This window comes from Myotis nattereri, assembly GCF_964212035.1.
Source record: "Myotis nattereri genome assembly, chromosome: 1".
NCBI classification, from domain to species: Eukaryota; Metazoa; Chordata; class Mammalia; order Chiroptera; family Vespertilionidae; genus Myotis; species Myotis nattereri.
Genome location: NC_138075.1, coordinates 114,685,815 through 114,710,980, shown reverse-complemented (window position 1 = coordinate 114,710,980; position 25,166 = coordinate 114,685,815). Strand labels below are relative to the sequence as shown.

Below are 25,166 nucleotides of genomic sequence, written 5' to 3'. Positions count from 1 at the left end.
TTCTAGAAGAATCCAAAGGCAACAAAATCTCAGACATATGCCGAAGCAATTTCTTCACTGATACAGCTCCTAGGGCACTTGAAACTAAAGAGAAAATGAACAAATGGGACTACATCAAAATAAAAAGCTTCTGCACAGCAAAAGAAACCATCAACAAAACAACGAGAAAACCCACTGTGTGGGAAAATATATTTGCCAATGTCATACCTGATAAGGTCCTAATCTCCAAAATTTATAGGGAACTCATACAACTTAACAAAAGGAAGATAAACAATCCAATCAAAAAATGGGCAAAGGACCTAAATAGACACCTTTCAAAAGAGGACATTCAGAAAGCCAAGAGACATATGAAAACATGCTCAAAGTCACTAATCATCCGAGAGATGCAAATCAAAACAACAATGAGGTACCATCTCACACCTGTCAGACTGGCTATCATCAACAAATCAACAAACGACAAGTGCTGGAGAAGATGTGGAGAAAAAGGAACACTTGTGCACTGCTGGTGGGAATGCAGACTGGTGCAGCCACTATGGAAGACAGTATGGAGTTTCCTCAAAAAACTGAAAATGGAACTCCCATTTTACCCTGTGGTCCCACTTCTAGGAATATATCCCAAGAAACCAGAAACACCAATCAGAAAGGATATATGCACCCCTATGTTCATAGCAGCACAATTCACCATAGCTAAGATCTGGAAACAGCCTAAGTGCCCATCAGTAGATGAATGGATTAGAAAACTGTGGTACATCTACACGATGGAATACTATGCTGCTCTAAAAAGGAAGGAACTCTTACCATTTGCAACAGCATGGATGGAACTGGAGAGCATTATGCTAAGTGAAGTAATCCAGTCAATGAAGGAAATGTACCACATGATCTCACTCATTCATGGATAATCGAGACCATTATAAACTTTTGAACAATAATAGATACAGAGGCAGAGCTGCCTCAAACAGATTCTCAAACTGCAGCGGGAAGGCCGGGGAGGGTTGGGGGGCAGGAGGTAGGGGGGTAAGAGATCAACCAAAGGACTTGTATGCATGCCTATAAGCATAACCAATGGACATAAGACACTGGGGGATAGGGGAGGCTAGGGGACTGTCTAGTGCGGGGGGGGGGGGAATGGACACATATGTAATACCCTTTGTAATACTTTAAGCAATAAAATAAAAATAAAAAAAAAGAAGAAGCCAAGTGTTAAGGGAAATGTTTCATGTCACTTGCTTTTATTATTATATTTTAAAATATATTTTTATTGATTTCAGAGAGGAAGATGGAGAGATAGATAGAAACATCAATGATGAGAATCATTGATTGGCTGCCTCTTATACACCCCACATTGGGGATCAAGCCCGCAACCCCGGCATGTTCCCTTGACTGGAATCAAACCCAGGACCCTTCAGTCCGCAGGCCAACACTCTATCCACTGAGCCAAATCAGCTAGGGCTCATATCACTTGCTTTTAAATGGCAGGATTTAGAACTGAGCTCCCATCTTCAGCTTTTAAATCCAGACATTTCCTTTAATATATAAAGGAGATATAAATATCCATATAGGTATTTATAAGGATATAGGTACCTATATGGATATACATATCCAGATATTTTATTTTAATATATAATGATATAGAGCATAAAACCACAGGAATGTCTATCTTTACTCATAAAGAGAAGATTATTTAAAAACTCCATTTAATTTAGTGGACCATTACTTTAGAGAGTGTGCTGCAGTTACCAGATTTGGAATCAGCGAATCTCAGGATTAAAGCCTAGCTGTATGACCCCAGACACTGAGTATTTTCATCTTTGTTTCCTTAATAAGGATGTTAAATGGGGGAATAAAACTTTAAAGATTTTGATGAAGATAAAGTTTAAAGTATGTAAAATATGTAATATAGTGCCTGGCATGTTGTAGGCACTAAATAAGGTATATTATACCACTAGTGAAAGTAAGTTTTAGCAAAAAAGATTACCTTCTTGGTCTGAACACAGCCACAAATCAATCTGATTTCTAAAGAAGCTTTTATAAACAGACAAGCTAACGTGACCCTACATACAGCAGCATGAAGCCCTGCGGGCCTGGGGTACTTACAGTCAGCTGCTGCTGCAGGGACCGCACTTGGTGCTGCAGAGTGTCGATCAGCTGGCTCTGTCTCTTGCTGGGACTCCCACTCGTATAGGTGAGCTGTGAAAGGCCATTCAGTGCCTGTTTTAGTCTTTCTACATCATTAAGCAGCTCAGTTATCTTATAAAAAAAGAAAGAAGTTGTGGGAAAAACATGTATTACTCATTTACAATGAACATTTTTACACAGTATATACAATATTATTTACAATTATATTTCTCTCAGGAATTCCTTACAAAAGCATTACAAAATTAAGAATGAATATGGGTATATCCTAAGATTTGAGTGTAACCCCAGTCTTATTTTTAGATAACACACAAGTACCTATAAAGTTAGATAGACTATATTCCAGGTCATATGAAATATAGAAAGGTAGAGGAGATTCTTTCCAACAAAGTTAAAAAGTTAAAAAAACAAAAATAGTGGCTCATGTATATCTAACATTAACTTACGTGTCCTGTTCCTTTCAAGAACATATGATTTTAGACTCCTTTGTCTTAAAGAGGGAAAAATAGGGAGGCTATTTAGAACAGTGGGAAGAGCACAGGCTTTAAGCCTTTAAATTAGATCTGATGTTTATGAGCTGTGTGAGCTTGGCTCATTTCCTTTCTTTTTCTAAACCTTAATTTCATTAACAGTGAAAGAGGGAAAATTTTTCATAATTAAAAAAATCAAATGCTATCATAAAGATATGCCTGTTACACAGTACATGCTCAATTAATGGCAACAATTATAACTAGATATTAATAACTTGCTATTATAATGATATATAATTATATATACAACTACCTTCCATTAACCATTTAAAGTCTGGATCATCTGAGCAGAGGTGTCAGTACCTACACCTCTACACTGAGGAGGGCTGGGGCTGTGTCTACTTTCACTCATTGCTGTGTCCCCAGCACTGAGCATAGCACCTGGCATGCAGAAGGCATTTAACAATTATTTGTTGAGCTGATAAAACTGCACTCAGTGTCCCTGATTTCTCATCTTCATAGTAAACACTTCATGCAACTCTCAGTTCTGCAAATATTGTTGAGCACCTATCATGCAAATTATAACATGAGAATGAATGATAAGAAAAGGTAAATTTCAGTTTTTCTCCTAAAAACTGGTTGGCAAGATCAACCACATAATTCTGACATTGTAACATATATGTTTTAAGAGGATGGCAAAGCCAAAACAAAACATGTATTTTTGAAGAGGAAGAGTTTACTGTGGACTAGATTGGACAGGGAAGGATTTGGGAAAGAGGACAAGCCCTGACATGAGGGTTAAGAAATGAACAGAATTTGACTCAGTACAAAGGAGGGCAGCACATTCTGGGCAAGGTAACCAGTCTGTAGAAAGATATGGGGACAGAATGTGCAGCCAACTGGAGAGTTTGGCGTGCTGATATGGGTGAGTGCCACAATTAAGTCTGGGGTGTTCCCTACCATCCTTGGTTTCTTGCAGGCCAGCAACATAGCTTTTCCCTCCCCTCTTCAGCATTCTTCAAGTATTCCAAACCCACTGGATTCATTATGGGATACATGAACCTTGAATCTCCCCATATTTCCTCAATTCTTGGCTGTACCAGCTGAGGAAACAAAATGCTTTTCATTTTTGTGTGACTATACTATTTTTTTTTTCCAATTCTGAAATTTTTCGCTCATCAGTAGTCAAACAGAAAGGTAGCATTTAATGGCCACTATGCTTTTGTAAACCTGTCCGTAGGATGCTAAAATACTGCTCTGTTCTGCTCTGGGGTTTCCAATGCAAAGCCACGAAGATGACTCAGGGCCTACCTTATTATCTTTTGCTTCAATTTGCTTAGCAGATTCCTGTATTCTTGTCTGCAACTCTGTGATTGTTGATAAGGACTTATCGCATCGCTCCTGCTGATCCTTGATTTCTTGCTCAATGCTAAAATGTAGTAATTCTTTATCACCTTTTGCAGACAGTCCCTTCTTTTTGGCATGCAAAACCTCCTCACATACTTCTTCATACTTTTTATTCAGATTGGCCAACTTTTCATTTAAGTTGGAAATCTGTGTCTCCAAATCACTTTTTGTTGCTTTATATTTAGACATATCAACTACCTCTCTTGTCTCTAATTTTTTTAATGCTTGTTTACTATTCTGAACCTCTGACTGAAGTTTGGAGATTTCTTCAGTTTTGTTTCGGTTTTCTTCTTCCTTGGCTCGCAAGGTAGCTTTTATAATTCCAACTTCTTTCTCAAATGCTTCCTTCATTTGCAAATGCTTTGCCAGGGACACAGAAGAGTTCTTTTGGTTTTCCAGCAACTGATGCAGCTTGGTCACTGTCTGCTGCTCCTCCTCATAACACCTTTGCTTATTCTTCAGTTCTTCCCTTAGAGTATCAATTGTGCCATTAAGAGATTTTTCCAGGGCCTCTGCCTGTTCCGATGGGACATACTGCTTTTGCAAAAGTGTCTGTGCTGTAAGGATGTCAGAAGTCTGTTTGGCATTTTCTTCTACTAGCTTCTCCTTCTCATTCTTTACCTCCGTGTATTTCTGTAACAGGTCTTTTAACTGTCTGTTCAGCTCTTCTGTTTTTCTGTTTAATGCTCTTTCCATTTCATGAGAATTCTCTATGAGAACATTCTTGTCCCTTAAATCCTTCTGAAGAGTGAAAATCTCCTCCTTTAACTTGTCATTCTCTTGTTTGCACTTCTTGGTCTCTTCGTCCCTGACATTATACTTTTGTGTCTGCTCTGATAACTGTTCTTTTAGTTCTTTCTCTATTGTCTTAAATTTTTTCTCACACTCTTCAAAGCTGGCAATTGGAGCATATTTTACTTTAATGCATTCTTGTATCGTGTCAAGTTCCTTTTTCTGGGCTTCAATTTCAGCATGCAGTGTCACAATCTCTTCTTGGCCTTTCTTGTAGTTGGCCAGCATTTCTGCACTATTCTCCTGTGCATTTCTCATGCTCTTAATGACAGCACTCACCTTCTCCTCGTGCTCTCTTAGGCTGATGTACTCAGCTTTCATTTGGTTCTGAGTATTTTCCAGGTTTCTTCTTAATATTTCATTCTCATCTTTTATTTTCACAAGTTCTTTATTTACATGTTCAAATTTTTTCTTCACATCTAACAATTCTCTGTTAGTTTTATCTAATGTACTACTTAGTGCAGTTTTAATCTCTTCGTGGGTTTTAACTGGTACATACTGATTACTCATAGTCTTTTTCAAGTTGGTGTTTTCAGACATGAGTGAATATACTTTCTCTTGGTCTTCACCACATTTCTTATTAAGTTCAGAGAGCTGTTTTTTAAGTTCAACTATATTGGACTTCAGCAGCATCATCTCTTTTTCATGTTTCTCAGGAGGTATGAACACAGTTTCCAGGCGGTTAACATTTTTATTTAAATTGTCATTTTCCATCAGCAATTTCTCCATTTCCAACTTCTTTTCTGTGTATTTTTCTGTTACATCTAAAAGCTTTTTATTCAAATCACCAATAATTACATCATGTGACTTTTTCATTTCTTCACTTACTTTTAAAGGAATGTAATGATTTTTCATTTCAATTGTTAAGTTATGTACTTGCTGGTTGAGGAGCTTATTATCCAGATTAGCCTTTTCGATTTCCTTTTGTAAGGTCTGATTTTTGGATATTAACTCAGTGACCTTCTTCCCAAGTTCTCCTGACTTTTGTTCTAATCTGCTCTTGAGCTGCTCATGTTCCTCTGGTTTGACATGCTGAGAAATCTTAGCCTTAAAATTCTCAAGCTCTCGCTTTAACTGTTTAATTTCACTAAGAGATTTTTCATATTCTCTTTCCATATCAACTAATTTTTTTGCCTTCTCATTTACTTCATTCGATAATAAGCTCTTCATGTTTTCAAATTTTTCTTTTGGAATGGAAAGGGCCAACTTTGCTAACAATTCTTTTAACTGGCCTTCCATCTCTGTGACCCTTCTCCCTTTCTTCTCTCGCTCCATTTCACACATACTGAATTCCTTCTGCAGTCGCTTATTTTCTTCTACCAGCTTGCCTTCATCCCGCTTAAACTCTTCTACTAACATCTCATTTTGTTTGATTTGGTTTCTTAATTTTCCCACTTCTGCTGAAGCGCCTTCATACTTTGCTTTCATGTCTTTCAACTGATCCTTCAGTTCCTCCATTAGTCTGTGATTCCCTGAAGCTGCTTCACTTGTAAGATGCTCTTTAAGGGCAAGAAAATGAGTCTGCATTTGTTTAACTTTCCCTTCTGACTCATACATTCTCTTCTGCACATCTTTTAATGCATCTTCTAATTGCTTTATCTGTTCATCTGAGTCCTCCTTGACCCTTTCACATTCTAATGCTAATGCTTTGCACTCAGCCACCTTGTGAGCCAGTTCATTTTGGAGCTTGAGTCGGTCCTGTTTTGCTGATTCACAGAAAGTTCTCATTGTTTCTAACTCTTTCTTTAAAATTTCGTTTTCAGAATATGAAGTTTGATTTGGTAAGGACAGCTCCAGTGGTCGTAACATAGATCTGCTTTGCATATGAGCTGGCACACCTGTGGAAGTACACTGAAAAAAGGAAAACAAAAAGATATCAATCACAAAAGCCTAAAGAAGATACTTATAAAGTACCCACATCATCAGCAGTCAAAGGGTTTCAGACTAGTATTTTGGAAAAATATAGGACTGATTTGTGAAGAAAACAGTTCTGGGTATGATTTCCAAATACACACTTACACAGTGACATTTTGAAAGTCTATTCACATAAGTGTACTTCTAGCAGAAGAAAGAAAACAGTTGTGGCCTCTGGAGACTATTTTCTCTTTTCCCATTCACAATACCTACCCCACACATGAATATCAACTCAGACAAAACACATTTATTACTGCTATGTTTTATGGCACATTGTGTGCATAGAACTTCAAATTCTGAAGCCATCAGAACCCCTGAAGAAAAGTGATATTAGTTTCTAATAAAATATCTGACTTCTGAGTACCCTCATTGTTAACTGCAATGTAAGGTTCTTAAATTATAAAAATACCACCAAAATAAACCTAGCTAGTGTGAGAGTGGTCAAGAGAATGATGTTAATCAACCCCCCAAAAAGCCCACAAGTTTTCTTCTCTGGAATAGAGAGATAAATTAGAACTTTGCATATAATCTTACTATAAAATTTGATTAACATCTTGTTCCCTCTATTAAGTGTTGACAAAAAAGAAACATAATTAAACTCAGTGAAACAGTTCATAAATAACAGAATATATAATCATGAAAGATTAAACTTATTTGTATTTTTTCCCATACTGCCAATTACAATAAGGACTCTTTACAAGTACTAATCTATACTAATAATAGAGGAATACGCAAATTGTCCGGGACACCATCACAGTAATGACCAAACAGCAGGCTACTTGGGAGGACAAGGCCAGGAGGGGGGTTAAGTGAGGGATGACCAAACAGCAGGCTGCGTGGGGTGACCAGGCCAGCAGGGGAGGACAGTTGGTGGCAATCGGGCTGGCAAGGGAGAGCAGTTGGATGCGATAAGACAATCAGGGGAGCAGTTAGGTATCAATCAGGCCGGCAGGAGAGGGGTCAGGGGACGATCAGGCTGGCAGGCAGAAGTGGTTAGGGACAATCAGGCAGGCAAGCAGTTAGGAGCCAGCAGTCCCAGATTGTGAGAGGGATGTCCGACGGCCGGTTTAGGCCCGATCCTAAACCAGCCATTGGACATCCCTCAAGGGGTCCCGGATTGGAGAGGGTACAGGCCAGGCTGAGGGACACCCCCCAAACCCCCACGCATGAATTTCATGCACCGGGCCACTAGTTCATTGATAAAAAGTGATGTGCTATGAGTACATTCCACTATTTTAGTATTGTTAGTTCAATCTACACTGCCTTCTCCTGGATCAAGAAGAAAATTAACAATATGAAATAATTTCCCAACCTCAGTTTGCTTCTCATTATCATTCAACTTACTAATTATCTTTAGACTGAGACTACTATAATTTACCAACAAGTTATTTACACAGCTTCATAATTCCCATACTTATTTTATTATGGTTAAATATTACCTAATCTACTTCAGTACTATTCAGTTGACTAATATCCATTCTCTCAACTTAAAATCTTAGAAAGTTTCCAGCTTAAGATGATCTTAGACATCATGTACACTAATTCACTCTGCCCACAGATGAAGGCATGTAAAAAGGTCTTTGAAGCTCAAATATTTATCAGTTCTACATTCCATAGGACGTACTAGGAATGTAAACCTTGTTTCTACTGCAAACTAAAAGTGAGGAACAGGTAAACAAGTAAGAAAATCAGACAATACTCTCTCGTGGAAGCTTTATTTGTTTTGAGGAGAATTTCTAAAACATAGCATATTTGAAAGCAAGGAAAATTATATTGCAAAGTCAAAACAAATGACTTTTTAATTATTCATACCTGTCTTCCCTTTTTTATGGAAAAATATGAAGAGTTAACCATCTGCTGTAATACAGGCTTACTGTAAAGACCATGAAGTTGTAACTCAAATCTCTCATTTAAGCCACTGTCATCAAAAACACGCTAGGGGGCACCAGAAACAGCAATATCTACTTTTATTAAAATTAAGAATGCAAGACCAACTTACTTTTTTTACGATGAAAACCATAGCCAATGCATATATTCTTGGTAAATATACAAGTTGTTCTCTTTTATAAAAGGCTGAAATATTTTAATAAATTTTTTAATTAAAAAAATAGTATTACCTGTGAGTCTGTCATGTACATTTGACCTTGTTTAAGAAGCATATCTTCTTTTCCTAAATAAATACAAATAAATGATATGAACTTCATTATCCATACCAAAGTAGGCTAAGTATTAATTTGGTGGTATCTCTCCTCTATTTTTCAAACAAAAGAGAAGTATGAGTTACAGTATAAAATTATCCTTGTTCTAAAATATTCATATTTTACCTTGTACACAGGGAAGTATCCATATTCTTCTGAATAGATAGTAAGTTCCCTTTTAGAACCATATAACACTGTGCCCCACCAGTGTGGCTCAGTGGTTGATTGTCATCCTATGAACCAGGAGGTTCCAGTTCGATTTCCGGTTAGGGCACATGCCAGGGTTACAGGCTTGATGCCTAGTGTGGGGGCATGCAGGAGGTAGCCAATCAATGATTCTTTCTCATCACTGATGTTTCTATATCTCTCTCCCTCTCCCTTCCTTTCTGAAATCAATGATATATATATATAAAACTGTTGACTGCCGAGACCGGTTTGGCTCAGTGGATAGAGCGTCAGCCTGCGGACTGAAAGGTCCCAGGTTCGATTCCGGTCAAGGGCATGTACCTTGGTTGTGGGCACATTCCCAGTAGGGGGTGTGCAGGAGGCAGCTGATCGATGTTTCTCTCTCATTGATGTTTCTAACTCTCTATCTCTCTCCCTCTCTGTAAAATATCAATAAAATATATTTTTTAAAAAAAACAAACAAAAAAAACAAAACAAAAAAACAAAACAAAAAACACCTGTTGACTAAAAAAGCTACATCTATATATATATAAAAACCTAAGCGATGGTTATGACCGGTCAATCAAATGACCAGTCAACCAGTCGCTATGACACGCACTGACCACCAGAGGGCAGATGCTCAATACAGGAGCTGCCCCCTGGTGTTCAATGTGCTCCCACAGCCAACCTCCCACAGTCCCTCCCCCTGGCTGGCTGGCCCCCATCAATTGGCCCCGATTGGGACTGGGCAAGATGGCCCCGATTGGCCTGATCGCCAGCCAGGCCGAGGGGCCCCACCTGTGCACGAATTCATGCACCAGGCCTCTAGTAACCATTATAAAATATGTATCTTATAATTAATCAAAATAAAAATGTTCTTGCAATTTACAGGATAAATATTAATATTCAATGGGAAGCAAAAAATAGATATTCTAGAGAAACTCTTTAAAATTGAAAAAAATACATAAAAGTGAAGATTAATTAAGTATAGTCTTAAAATAAGTAACTGTTATGGGACTTCTAACTAATTTTAAAATTAGCTGCATTGGAACTATATCCAAAGATTTCTCCAAATCAGAAAACTGTTTACTTCCATAAAAAACAAATCCCAAATATCACAAGATAAATGTCAATTAACCAACAAGGCAAATTTGGTAATTCATATATACAGTTTTTAAAACAGGGGCTAAGGAAAGTCAGTGCCTCAGAGATGATCAGATTTTATGTTAGAGGCTATAATAGTTCCAGGTGTTGAGGTATAACACACAAATAGTTGGATAACGTTTAGCGGCAGGAGTAGAATATACAGTTAGACAAAAATAAATAGGCATAGCATTCTTCTTTGATCAAACTTGGTGAATTGTAATGATAATCTACATTTTTATACTTACGGTTACTGAAATGACTTCCTGATCCTACATGATCACTCTGAAATCAAAAGTATAAATTAAAACATTTTAGGTGAATACGTCTTCATTTTGTTATATTTTATATCTACTTTAGCTCTAAACCATGTAGTCACTAAAACCACATTTTCAACATTCCTTGTTTCTCCTAAGCATTATTCTACTAGAACCACAAAGACACAGCACTACCAACAATTAGAGAGATAGGTTGGTAATGAACTATTTCACCAAGCATTTTAATAAAAGCAAAGTGTTTCAAGGAAAAACTGTATAGCTCAAAAGAAAAAAAAAGTGAGCTCCAAATGAATTAAAACAACTTTCAATGCATATTCTTTGCTGCTTCTTTTTCTCCAAAGAAGGAAATGCCACATTTGTACAATATTACTTTACACTGTTGGGAGCAGAAAGGGAATCCTACCTCATTAACTGTGAAATATTAATGTTAACTTCTTTCAGAATTTATAGAATACCCATTACTCTTGAAAGCAAAAGGAGACAGATAGCAGGAAATGAAATTGAGACAAAGACCTACACTCAGTAATAAACCCATCAATGCAACAGGAAAAGGAAAATAAAGAAACTTAAGATGCTCTGAATCAAAATGTATTAGGATTGCTCCTTTTTCAAGTAAGCCAAATACAAAGAATCTAGCATATAAATTTTAAAAATTATACCTTCAAGAGTGAAGATATGCAGATGTAGTTCATGTTGGTATATTTGTGTATATTATACTAATAGCTATAGGTCAAACTCTGATATAGGTGATCACAATAAAAATGGTCCATTTTTTAAATCCTCACCTAAGGATATGCTTTTTGATTTTTTTTTTTTTTTTAGAGAGAGAGAAACAAGTATTACAAGAAATGTTAATGGGACTTCTTTAAAAATAAGGATAAAAAGAAAAGTAAATATAATACAATGTCAACAACTTCATACCTATCAATGATCACTTTAAATGTAAGTGGTTAAATCGTCCAATCAAATAACATGAGGCAGCCAGTCCTAAGAGGGTAATTCATAGCAATACAGGTCTACCTCAAGAATCAAGAATAATGTCAAATAAACAATCTAACCCTCCATCTAAAGAAACTAGAAAAAGAACAAAGAAAGCCCAAAGTGAGAAGGAAGGAAATAATAAAGATCAGAGTGTAAATAAACAAAGTGCAGTCTCAAAAAACAACACAAAAGATCAATGCAACCAAGTGCTGGTTCTTTGAAAAGATAAACAAAATTGATAAACCATTCATCAGACTCACCAACAAAAGAGAACCCAAATAAAATCAGAAATGAGAAGGTACAACTGACACCACAGAAATATAAAGGATTATAAGAAATCAGTATGAACAGCCGAAACCGGTTTGGCTCAGTGGATAGAGCGTCGGCCTGCGGACTGAAAGGTCCCAGGTTCGATTCCGGTCAAGGGCATGTACCTGGGTTGCGGGCACATCCCCAGTGGGAGATGTGCAGGAGGCAGCTGATCGATGTTTCTCTCTCATCGATGTTTCTAACTCTCTATCTCTCTCCCTTCCTCTCTGTGAAAAATCAATAAAATATATTATAAAAAAAAAAAAAAAAAAAAAAAGAAATCAGTATGAACAATTATATGCCAACAAACTAGACAATCTGGAAGAAATCTTTAAATTCCAAATAATATACAATCTTCCAAGACTGAATCAAGAAGAAACAGAAAATTTGAACAGACTGACTACAACCAATAAAATCAAGTCAATAATCAAAAAAATCCCAACAAACAAAAGTCCCCAAATGACTTCACATTTGAATTTACCAAACACTGAAAGAAGAATTAACACCTACCCTTCTCAAACTATTCCAAAAAATTCAAGCTATGGAAAGACTCCCAAGCTCATTTAATGAAGCCATTATGATCCTAATTCTAAACCAAAGACATTACAAAAAAATTATAAGACAATATACATGATGAACAAAGATGCAAAGATCCTCAACAATATATTAGCATATCATATCCAGCAATATATAAAAAAATCATACACCATTACCAAATGGGATTTGTTTCTAGGATGCAAGGTTGGTTCAATAGTTGCAAATCAAGTAACATGACACTCTACATAACCAAAATGAAGGATAAAAATCACATGATCATATCAATAAATGCAGAAAAAGAATTTGATAAAATCTAGCATTCTTTTATGATAAAAGTTCTCAGCAAAGTGGGAAGAGAGGAAATATACCTCAATATAATAAAGACCATGTATGACAAACCCACAGTTAACAGCATATTGAATGGGGAAAAGCTAAAAGTATTTTCCTTAAGATAAGGAACAAGACAGAGATGTCCACTTTCATTACTTTTATTCAGCATAGTATTAGAAGTCCTAGTCACAGCACCCAGACAAGAAAAAGCAATAAATTGGAAAGACACCCAAATTAGAAAGGAAGAAATAAAACTTTCATTATTTGCACCTGACATGATACTATCTATCTATCTATCTATCTATCTATCTATCTATCTATCTATCTATGGAGAGAGAGAGAGAGAGAGAGAGAGAGAGAGAGAGAGAGAGAGAGAGAGAGAGAGAGAGAGAGAGAAATATGCTAATTAACCAGGACGCCATAACCAGTCGACTGGACAAGAGGAGGTTGCACCCGAAGCATTGGCGGCGGGGCGGCAGGGGCCTCGCACGCCTGCGCTGGGGGAGGGCCTGATCAGCAGCGGCTGTGACTGCTTCAAGGGCCAGAGAGGGAGGCAGGGCCGGAATGACAGCGGTTGAGGCTGCTGCGGGCCGACCCGTGACTCAAGGGTGGGCGGCGCTGCGCAATTTTGAATCGCACGCTGGGCTCTTAGTATATAGATAACCCTAAAAATTCCTTCAAGAAACTACCAGAACTGATAAATGATTCAGTAACATAGCAAGACAAAAATAAATATTTAGAAATTGGTTGCATTTTTATTTACCAATAATGAACTATCAGAAAGAGAAATTAAGAAAATCCCACTTACAAGTGCATCAAAAAATAAAATACCTAGAAATAAAGTTAACCAAGGAGGTAAAAGGCCAGCACTCAAAAGGTTATAAGAAATTGAAGAAAATAAAAATAAATGGAAGCATATACTGTGTTAATAGAAAGGAAAAATTAACATCATTAAAATGTCCATACCATCTAAAGCTATCTATAGATTCAATGCAATCCCCATCAAAATGCTAATGGCATTTTTCACAGTACTGCAACAAATAATCCAAAAATTTACATGGAACCACAAAAGATCCCGAATTGCTACAGTAATCTTGAGAAAGAAGAAGTTGAAGGTGACGAGCTACCTGACATCAAATTATACAAGACTATAATAGTAAAATAAGCAAGGAAACAGAATAGAGAGCCCAGAAATAAACCCATGCCTACATAGTCAACTAATATATGGAAAGGAGGCAAGAACATACAATGAGGTAAAGACAGTCTATTCAATAAATGGAGTTGGGAAAATGGGACAGATACATGCAAAAAAATAAAACTGGACCACTTTCTTGCACCAGATACAAGAATAAACTCAAAATGGATTAGAGACTTAAATGTAAGACTCAAAACCATAAAACTCCTAGAAAAAAAGATGGGCAGTAAAATCTCTGACATATCTCTTAGCAATACTTATATATCTCCCCAGGCAAGGGAAACAAAAGAAAAATAAGGAAATGGGACTACATCAAACTAAAATGGTTTTTCACAGCAAAGGAAACCATCAAAGAATTGAAAAGACAAGCAACTGAATGGAAGAAGATATTAGCCAATGATACATCTGATAAGGGATTAATACCCAAAATTGATAAAGAACTTATGTAACTTAACACCAAAAAAACAAAAACACAAACAAAACAACAACCCCACAATCTATTTAAAAAATACGCAGAGGACCTGAATAGATAATTCTCCAGAGGACATACAGGCATATGAAAAGATGTTCAATGTCATTAATCAGCAGATAAATAAAAATTAAAACCACAATGAGATATCACACCTGTCAGAATGACTATCATCAATAAATCAACAAACAACAAATGGTGAGAACATGGAAAAAAGGGAACCCTCATGCACTCTTGGTGAGAATGCAGATTGTTGCAGCTACTATGAAAAAAGCATGCAGAATCCTCAAAAAATTAAAAATAGAACTACCTTATGACCCAGCAATTCCGCTTCTGGGTATATGTCCAAAGAAACCTAAAACACTAATTTGAAAAGATATATGCACTCCTTTGTTCACTGCAGCATTATTTACAATAGCGAAGATACGGAAGCAACCCAAGTGCCCACCAGTACCAGCAGAGGAGGGGATAAAGACGATGTAGTACATATGTACAATGAAATATGGCTTGGCTATACAAAAGGATGAAATCTTACAACTAAAGAGTAATATGCTAAGTGAAATAAGTGAGACAGAGAAAGACAAATACCAAATGTTTTCTCTTGTATGTGGAATATAAAGAACAAGATAAACAAAACAGAAACAGTCATAGATGCAGAAAACTAATGGTTCCAGAGGGGAAAAGGGTTGGGAGAGACAGTGGAAAAGGTGATTATATATTGGTAATTACAAAATAGTCACGGGGATGTAAAGTACAGCATAAGTCAATAATATTGTAATAACTAGGTATGGTACTAGGTGGGTATTTGAATTATCAGGGGGACCACTTTATAAATTATATAATTGTCTAACCACTTTGCTGTATGTCTGAAACTAATATAAATTTTTAAAAAATCAAAAAAGAAAAAAAATTACCTTTGCTATGTTCTTTGGAGCTATATTCCCCAATAAAGATGAAGATTCACACTAAATAGGTCACCCTTTTCAGTGAACCCCAGTGATGAATGACATTTATAAAATATATATTATGACCTTGCAAAATGAATCTATGCAGTTAAAAGTCAGGAGAGTGGTCACTCTTGGTGAATAGAGTAGTAAAAGGAAGCAAGTGTGAGGAGGATTTTGGATACTGATAATGCTTTTTCTTGATCCTAAGAATTTGTAAAAATTCTTCAACTTATACACTTGATCATGTGTGCTTTCTAATATTTCAATAAAGTCTTTTTTTAAAAAAACATGGCCTTGCAAAAACTAAAAGTTAATTGATCCAACCAAAGACGAGTATGTGATCTGAGCCTTATTAACACCCTATTCTTCACCAATGTGTTCTACGTAATCCACATATGTATGGAATGTTTTCTGAGATAATCCTGATAATACCACTATTCACTGATATGATACTTTGTTATTATTGCCATTATAATCATTGCAAGTTTATAGGCAAATATATAAAGTCTTTAAATGGTTAGCATGGAAATGAGGAGAAACTAGAACTGAACTAAATGTCTGTTATATGCTAGTCAATTTCAAAGATCTCATTTAACCTTTACAACAACTCTGGAAAAAGGCATAATTACTACAATTTTGTCAAAATGTAACAACCTCAGAAATTTTTAATAAAAAACTATCTAAGGTCAATTTATTTAAATTATAAAGAAAAGAATGATAATACAAATTCAAGTCTGACTCCAAGTCCTTTAATACTACCCATTATGAGTTACATGAAATAATTTAAGCTTTCTATACCTCAAAATATTTATATCTATTTTTCAGAGCCTCAATAGCTCTTAAGCTTTCTTCATGTTGCTTTTCTTTAGCCACCAAAAGGGACTTCAGCTTTTCTTTCTGAAATGGAAAGAATACAGAACAAAATCACACTGTGCTTGAGATTGGGTTAAAAATATGTTTTAGGAAACATGAATTAGAATTACTTTGGGGAATGCAGTTAATGAATTCTCTTAGCCTGGTAGATTTATAACTATTAGTAGAGTTGAAATTTCTATACATCCTATCTAATAATAGAGAAACATGATAATTAACCGTAACTTCACTACCCTTCCCATTGGCTAATCAGCACGATATGCAAATTAACCGCCAACAAAGATGACGGCTAATTTGCATACGCAGGCTCCAAGTGGCCGAGAGAAGCCTGGTGATGACGCAGGCGTTCTGCCCCAACCCGCTGGTGTAGGGCCTCTGGGCCTGCTTGGTCAGCGCTGCCAGGGGATGGAGGAGCAGAGACACAGCCCGCAGGGGGGTGGGCACCAGCAACCCCAAGCCCCACGGCCCCAGAGGCACTGGGGCCAGAGGAGCAGAGACACAAGCCTGCAGCGGGGCCCAGCACCCAGCAGCCCCAAGCCCCACAGCTGCAGCGGGGCTGGAGCTGCTGGGGTCAGAGGAGCAGAGACAGAGCCCGCAGGGGGGCGGGCACCCAGCAGCCCCTAACCCCAAGACCACAGAGGCGCTGGGGCCACTGGGGCTGCAGCAGAGACACAAACCGGCAGGAAACCTGTGGAAAGGGAGATAAACTATCATAACTTTATCTCCCTTTCCACAAGATGAGAAAACTGACCCTGATTTATTTAGTGATATGGCCCACACTTTTCTACAAACACAGGGTGTGTTATGACCACTCCCAGGAAGTGATCAGAATACTGGTCAGAATACTGTTTCCAAGGAATAACACTACTGTGGCAAATGATCTAAGAGAGGAAACAAGCTTTTGTTGGGTTTATTCTGGAGGTCAGAGAACAGACCACTCCAATGTTGTTATATTGACGATCTTGACCTGCAGATGCTTGAAAAACAGCAAATGCAAAAAGAGGTTTTCACTGAAGTCTCCTTCTCTGCCTAAAATTGGACCCCCCAAAAGGTTCCCTTGATGGGAAAGGTGCAATCAGCCAGTGAAGACTGACTCCTGTCACAGGACAGGAGACTAGAAGTTGACATCACATCCAAGCTTTGTTACAAACTATCTCCCCCACCCCATTCATCTTTCCTAAAAATCATGTACTCTCCTCTAAGAGGCCTACATCTCCCGTCTCCTCTCCCTAGGAAGAAGGTATTTAAATCTGGATTTTAAGCCACCTTGGGGAGTTATTCATTTTTCCCTGGGATCTCCCACATATACACGAGGTACACATGTTAAAGAACTTTAGTTTTTCTCTTGGCAATCTGTCTTTCATTACAAGGGCCTCTGCTAAGAACTCAGAAGGGTAGAGGAAAACTATTTTTCCTCCTCCATAATTCTATCTTGGGAAATCAAGTCCTGGGCTGAACAGTGAGTTTGGCTCAAGTGCCAAGCAGTCCCGGCTGAGGGGAGGGAAGCTTCTAGGGGGAAATCAATGATACTGGCATCAAAGTAGGACAGAGGGCACATGCATGGTTGCTGGTGGGAGTTTAAAGTGGTTCAACATTTTTGGAGGATGATTTGGCAAAATCGATAGAAATGTTCAAGGTACATCCAAGAGTCTTCTAGGAATCTCATCTGCTGAGATAAAGCACAAGTGCATAAGCCCTGGTCAGAACCCAGGATGCTATTGCAGGCTCTCCTTCCATGATGGGAAAACCTGCTAACAACCTGTATTTTTAGGCAAGGTGGCATCTATACTAATAAAAAGGTAATATGTTAATTAGACTGAACATCTTCCAGACAACCTTCCGGACGTCCTTCTGGACAAAGCCATGGTGGCAGGGCTGAGGCAGAGGCGGTTAGAGGTGATCAGGCAGGCAGGGGAGAGCAGTTAAGGGTATCAGGCCAGCAGGGGAGAGCAGTTAGGGGGATCAGGCCAGCAGGCAGGTGAGCAGTTAGGTGCCAGCAACCCTGAGGGATCCCGGATTAGAGAGGGTGCAGGCCAGGCTGAGGAACTCCTTGCTCCCGTGCACAAATTTCGTGCACTGGGCCTCTAGTATACTAATAAAATATATAATATATACAAACAATATTATGAAAATTTCAAATTTCTGTTTGTCTTAAATCTTATTTCCTTTAAAATGTTTAGAATTTTACATCTTTTCATGAAAGCTTCACAGAAAATGATATATTCAGAGGCATTAACAATAAAATGTCAATGATAATCCATGCCATATATTTAAAACATGCTTTTATGGTCACATGTAGGTTTTGTTTTTCTCTTTGAGCAATAAACAGAAATAGAATCCTGGTCTCCACCTCAATTCACGACTTAAACCTATACTGAAGTATCATCTTCAATTAATATAACATTGCACAGTTTTAAAGCAGAATTTATCCTCCTACCTCACTTTCCAGATCATCAGCAACCATTACTTCCTAAATTAAAAAAAGAAGAAATGTATTTTCATTTTTGACAGTTTCTTTGAAAAAACTTGAGCTTGGCAAATATCTTTTAAAAGAACTGGCACCTGTCTTTAAGAGTGGAACAAGGATGCCCATTCTTACTGTCTGCTCTCTGAGATGTCAGTCACTCTTCTCACTCTGCAGGCTCGGGAGCATCTCTGATTCTTCTGGGCACCATCAATTATCAACACCTACTTGCTCTTCCTTCTCACATTTTCTGTCTACTCCTTCCTCTCCAATCCAACAGCCCCAACTTAAAGTTGTTTGTTACTACTACATACCAACGGTATTCTCTGTTCTTATATCAGACATAAAAGTTTCATGTAAAGGTCCCAGTGAGATAGAACTTTCCTCAAGGCAATGGCCTGATTTTAGTTCCCTTAGCACCTAGCACCCTGACTTGATGTGACAGGCAATTATTAACAATTTATTACTGATGGTGATTACTGGTAGCAAAATAGTTTTGGATTTTTTTATTATGCAGATTATTTACCTCATTTAGCTGTAGCTGTAAACCATTGACTTTATCCAATAATATTCTCTGTTCTTGCTGAATTTTTCTCAACCTTTCTTTCAAATCTCCATTTTCAATCTGGAGATCCTTAAATAGTAAAGATAATAAGTGAGTGCTAGACCAGTGGTTCTCAACCTTCCTTATGCCGCGACCCTTTAATACAGTTCCTCATGTTGTGGTGACCCCCAATTTCATTGTTACTAATTGAACATAATTAAAGCATATTGATTAATCACAAAAACAATATGTAATTATATATGTGTTTTCCGATGGTCTTAGGCAACCCCTGTGAAAGGGTCATTCGACCCCCAAAGGGGTCGCGACCCACAGGTTGAGAACCGTTGTGCTAGACCAACCTTAAAAGAGCAATTCTTATGAAAGAATTTTTCTCTTTTACTCTATATACATATATAAAAGCTTTAACTACAGAATTCAATAATTTCAATCACATTCAAATGATTTAAATGCATAGATCAAAAATAATAACAGAAAATTACAGTCTTATGATATCCAATAAATACAAGTATATACAAGACAGCAAACCATTATAATTCTAATAAAAAGTAAAAGCATCATCTGGAAAAAGGATATAGCAGAAGAATATGCCATTTTCACTTTTGTTTAACACCCTTCACATTTACAAGACTATTCTTAATGCTTTTGTTATGGTTCCACTTTCTTAACACTACATAGTAAATAATAAAACCCCAATAAAATACTTTTGTTTTAGCATATGGAAAATAGCCATTCAAATACCATTATATTCTAATGGTATTTTAGTCGTAAGACAAACCATTCAATTATAGGATTTTCTTCCAACATAAGCCACATAATTATTATTTTTTGAACAATGACAAACGTAAAAGGTAAAAAGTGCTATGTCATTAACAAATTATTTTTCTTAATCAGCATAAAAATACTTTCAGAAGAAGTTCAAATTTTATTTAGTTATATTAAAAACTATCATTTTATCACTATAATTAATTACCTAAAATAAATAGCAATTTATGATTTAGGCCCCAAAAAGATATATTTCAATGAACAAAAAATTATGTGAAGTTGTTAAATTATTTGCTTCCTATTCTATATTAAAGCAATACTTTCTGTAAGATAATACTGACCCAAACTTTCATACCAAAAGTCAATTCTTTCAGAAGGAACTGGATAAGAAAACAGAATCACAAAACCTACCAAGCTACCTTTGCTTCTTCCCCCATTCATTTCCCCCCATTTTTGTTCCCTTTCCCCACCCACCCCACTACCAAAAAAAACACTGAAATTCTTTGCAAAAGAACCTACCAATTTTTTTCCCCTTTTTTACCTGAATGCTTTGGTGCTCCCTCTGATTTGACTTCATATTTACTTCATCTAGCATGTGTGTCATATTTCGCTTTGGTAAAACAAAAGAGAACACAGGTTAACAAGTATGAGAATACAGAAATATGCATTTTCCTCAATAGGCAATAAAGCCAATTAGTGATTTTCAGTTTATCTAACATTAAATTTTGGTGTACATAATGCAAGGCAGCAGTGTTTCCATTTAAAACTCCAAGTGGAAAGCATCTTTAAGGATACTGGTTTTAAATAAATCAATTTTAAAATACTATAAAATACACAATTTAAAATCCTTATTGTTAAAGAGTTGTTTTAACCAAAGTCACCAAAATGTGAGAGACTTCGTACTAGACATAAAGCTAGAGTTGTGCCATAAAGCATCACTTAGCCATTCCCAAAGGAAGAATTTAGACTTTAAAACAAGGAGGTGGTGGAGGAGACACATAATGTTGAAAAAAAATATGGAAATTATTTCTTTCTTTGAACATTTTAACACTACCCGAGTATGAAATAAAATACCAATGGTGTGGTAAGTAAAAAACAGACAATATTCTGAACAGCGCTATATAAAAGACCTCTAGTGACTTGGTTGGGTATGTGTTGTTTTGTACACTTACTGCTTTCAAACCTTATTCCAGCTTAGAGATCTGCTTTAATAAAAACATAATTATTAAACAAGAGAACAACCGCCTTTTTTTTCACCCAAATTGACTTTTAAATCGACACAATAATTTAGACAACCATTTCTTCCTTCTATTTGAGAGCTAGGGAAAAAAAAGCGAGTGCTTTCATTCTGTAAGATAATTTTATTATGTTTTATATTATTTATTGAGTTTTGTTTAACAAAGTGTTTAAACTATCATTCTAACAAGTCTGGATTTAGATTTACAGGGACAAGTTCCCATTAAAAAAATATTCTGTAATTACAATTTGGCCCAAAATACATTTCTAGCCTCTGTCCTTCTACCAAAGGACTGTTCTTCATGGGGAATCTGGCCAGTCTCATACCACTTTCATCCCTACCTTCCCTTCAGAGGGTCCTTTCATAACCTGCCCTGTCACTGCTCCATGAAGTGCGTATCACTCCTGTCACTCTGGCCTTGCTAAACATGTGCCTTCATCAGGGGTGTGCATTTGCCATTGCCTCTCTCAGTGAGGCATCTTCCACAGAGCCCTGAGGCTCCCTCTTCACTTCCTTCAGATCTCTGTTCAAATGTCACTTCCTGGAAGAGGCCTTTGTTGACCACACAATCTAAAACAGTTCCCTGCCTCTCCCTCTTCATCTCCTAACCCTGTTCCATTGTTCTTCAAAGCATCTGCTATGATCCTAAATACTTGTCTTCCTATCAGTCATCTCTCTTACTAGGCTAGGAGTTAGTTCCATGAGTCAGAAACTTTAACTCTATGATCTCCCCATCACTTAGAAGAATAATTGGCATAAAACAGGTGCTCTACAAATATCTGTTAAGCAAACTGAAATTAAGTTTTATTTTTTTAAACTATCCTGTAGTCTTCTCAGTAACAGGGATTATATGCCCTTTAGTACTGGAAAATATCCTATTTACAGAATATATTTTTAATGTATTCAATAAAAATGGAAGTAAATGAGTTTTTCAGTTCCTAGCAGACTATTAACTCCATGCATTCTTTTAGATTAACACTAAAAGGAATATCATTCATATATTAACATTCAATAGTTCTTTAAATGTTCATATATTTCAGAAATCATTTTTCTCAGATTCTAAGTAAGATGGCTGGTACAAACACAACAGTGCACACTATATTTCACTCTACCCCCCACTTAGGTTATCTGAGAGAGAAGGTTGACACAGTTGCTCCAGATGGAAAAGAAAAGTGACAGCAGACATGGCCCATGCATGAATGTATTACTTAATTCTGATGGATTAAAATGGGAAACATGCTTTAATATAGCTTTCAGATTAAGGTGAGAGGTAGAGAAATGATGCAGAATGATGATCAGAATTGCTCAGAAGGTACCTGATTACTTTCTCTTCAGGGATTGGAAGTGCTCAGGTTCCTCTCACTAGAGAAAAGCTGAAAGCCTGGAAGGAAACAGCCAGCAGAAGAGGAAAGCTGCCTACACTAGCTTTTGAGCAAGATGAAGAGAGTGCCGCAAACCAACCCCGCTGTAACTCGAAGAGATTAGGGCAAAATGATGATATTTACTGAAACTAGGTCACAAAACCAGTGTTAAATAGTGACTTGGTAATAAAATTAGTAAGAGGTATGAATTATTACATGTATTGTGTTTTGTTTTTAAGAAAAGTCCTCATTAAATTAAATACATACAGAGGAGAAGGGAATCAAAATGTTAACAGTAGTATTGAAATCACAATATATAATCAATTTTGAGCTCTGTTTTCTTCATTTCTTATTACGTTGGAAGAATTTTGCCAAAACAGTAAATAAATGATCCGTTATTAAGGGAGAACAGAAAAAGCCGCTATGACCTGCCAGGCTACATCATTTAAGAATCTCAACCAAGTGCAGTATCTCATACTTCAAAGGGCTGGATATTGAAGGTGAGCAATCAGGAGGCTACTTATTTCCCATTGGATATATTCATTGTAATTAAAACCCATAGTCTCAAGCTGAGCGATAGTATTTAGATAAAACCTCCAGATCTTAATACATAAGTTTTACGTGGGCATGATTAACTGAGCAGAGAGAGAAGAACCTATTAAAACTCAAAACAGTTATGTATAATCCTAAGATCTACCTGTTGTATTGATGGTCCTTTCTTCCAAAGTTCTCTCCCTGAAGATTTAAAGAGATGAGGAACAGAAACAGTGAAACAGCAGGTTAACTCAATTGGATATGAATTCCCTAACTGTACAACTGAGTTCATATGAAAAAACTAAATTTTAAGTTTCCTCTAATGCTTAATACTTTATAGTTCAAATAATAGTGAAATAGCATTTTTGCATCTCAAATTGGCAAAATTTGTGGGATTTTTTGCTATGACAATATCCAGGTAGATAATATTCAATGCTAGGGAGGGAAGAGATGAAAAATACAATATTAAAAATACCTCTTAATTGAAAAGCAATTTGTCAATATACAATAAAAGCTTGAACAAATGTGGATACCCTGAAACGCCATGATTCAATTTATGGGAGTTGATTCTAAGGTTATAATAAAAATATGCTGAAATAATTATGCATAAGGACAGTCACTAAATTGTTATTTATATTAGTAAAAATTAAAAACTTTAATGATACACACCTATAGAAAATTTCATAATTAAATTAAACTTAGATAAAATTTTATGCATCAATAAAAATCATATCATAGAAAAAATATTTACAAGGGAAAAGCCTATAAAATATATTACACTTAGTAATCTACAGTTCATTCCAGGTGACCTCGATTTCATGCATAGGGAGAAGAGTGCAAGGATAGGCCTCAAAATGTCAATAGAGGCTCCAATGTAGTAGGCATGAAAGACTAATTTTATTTGTTGTACTCTTCTATGTTTTCCAATTTCTCTTTAATAAGCACAGAAAAATACTTGGTACAAGTATTCAATAAATATTGGGTGAATATTTTACATACAGGTTTGAACAATGATTCTTTAAAAATTTATAAGTATAAAAGTTAAGAGTTTCAACCCCCCCCAAATATATATATAACTAAAACACTTGATTTGACCTTTATACTCAGTTCATAAATTATTCCACAGTATAGTAGGCTTTAGTGATAAACTAAACAATATTTGCAACACATATTGCCTCAGTAACGAATATTTTGCTTCTTACAAACTAAAGTTCTACCTCCTAAATCTTTAAAAGCTGCTCCTTATTATTCTGGACTTTTCTAGTTAGAGAAAACTTCTGGTACCTTTGTTGGTATTTTCTGACGCAGTCTTCAATAAGGTTAGAATGTCAAGATTGTCACCAATTCTTGCATAGTAAGAACTATCATGGCCAAAGGCATCCAGCAAGCTTACATCAGCACCATTTTTAATTAAGACTTCTACAGCATCTTTGCAACCATATTCACAACCTAGCATGAGAGCAGTTCTAAAAGAGAAGATGGAGAATAAAAAAACCTTGAGACAGATCTAAGAAAATATTTAGAAATCTTCTTCCAGAGCTCCCATTTCTAAAGAACAAATACTACTTTAAAAAGTCATCCTTATTGCAGATTCAAATTTCACTCTATGTTTTAATCTTATATTTTTACGTCACTGCATTTATAAAAACATGTGCTTTGTGTTTTAGTTTGCAGAGCTAAAGTATGTATCACTTTATAGACATTTGTTTCCTACTTCTACTCCCAAACTAACTCCCTTTATTCCTGTCCTACTATGTCCTACAAGTCAATTACCACAGATAACCACCAGCTCAAAACTACAATAAACCCAAACTATCCAAGACCCTTCATGAACTGAACCACAACATGCAAACCTCCCCAATGAATCCCTTCTACACCAAACAAAATAAGAACCAAATTCCTGTTCCTCATTTATTTTTTTTAGAAGAGCCTTGCTTCTCCTATCTGGAGACCTTCACATCTTCACACCTAATTTTATTTTATTTTATTTTTATTTTATTTTTTTTATTGCTTAAAGTATTACAAAGAGTATTACATATGTCTCCTTTTTTTTCCCCCGCCCTTGACAATCCCCTCCTCGAATAAACCTTCCTCAATTAACC

At 36.4% G+C, this 25,166-nt stretch overlaps 1 protein-coding gene across 1 annotated transcript in view; it reads right to left on the bottom strand.

Annotated features, from left to right (window-relative positions):
- Window positions 1–25,166, bottom strand: part of UACA (uveal autoantigen with coiled-coil domains and ankyrin repeats) — a 119,846-nt gene that overhangs the window by 12,476 nt on the left and 82,204 nt on the right. The window contains exons 8-17 of the mRNA XM_081085268.1: window positions 24,349–24,530; window positions 23,228–23,265; window positions 20,474–20,542; window positions 19,132–19,239; window positions 18,579–18,611; window positions 16,067–16,165; window positions 10,471–10,507; window positions 8,834–8,886; window positions 3,915–6,653; window positions 2,095–2,247 (exon numbers count right to left, since the gene is read on the bottom strand). Of these exons, the coding sequence (XP_080941394.1) occupies window positions 2,095–2,247; window positions 3,915–6,653; window positions 8,834–8,886; window positions 10,471–10,507; window positions 16,067–16,165; window positions 18,579–18,611; window positions 19,132–19,239; window positions 20,474–20,542; window positions 23,228–23,265; window positions 24,349–24,530 (3,511 nt within the window). The remainder of the gene's footprint in view (window positions 1–2,094; window positions 2,248–3,914; window positions 6,654–8,833; window positions 8,887–10,470; window positions 10,508–16,066; window positions 16,166–18,578; window positions 18,612–19,131; window positions 19,240–20,473; window positions 20,543–23,227; window positions 23,266–24,348; window positions 24,531–25,166) is intronic.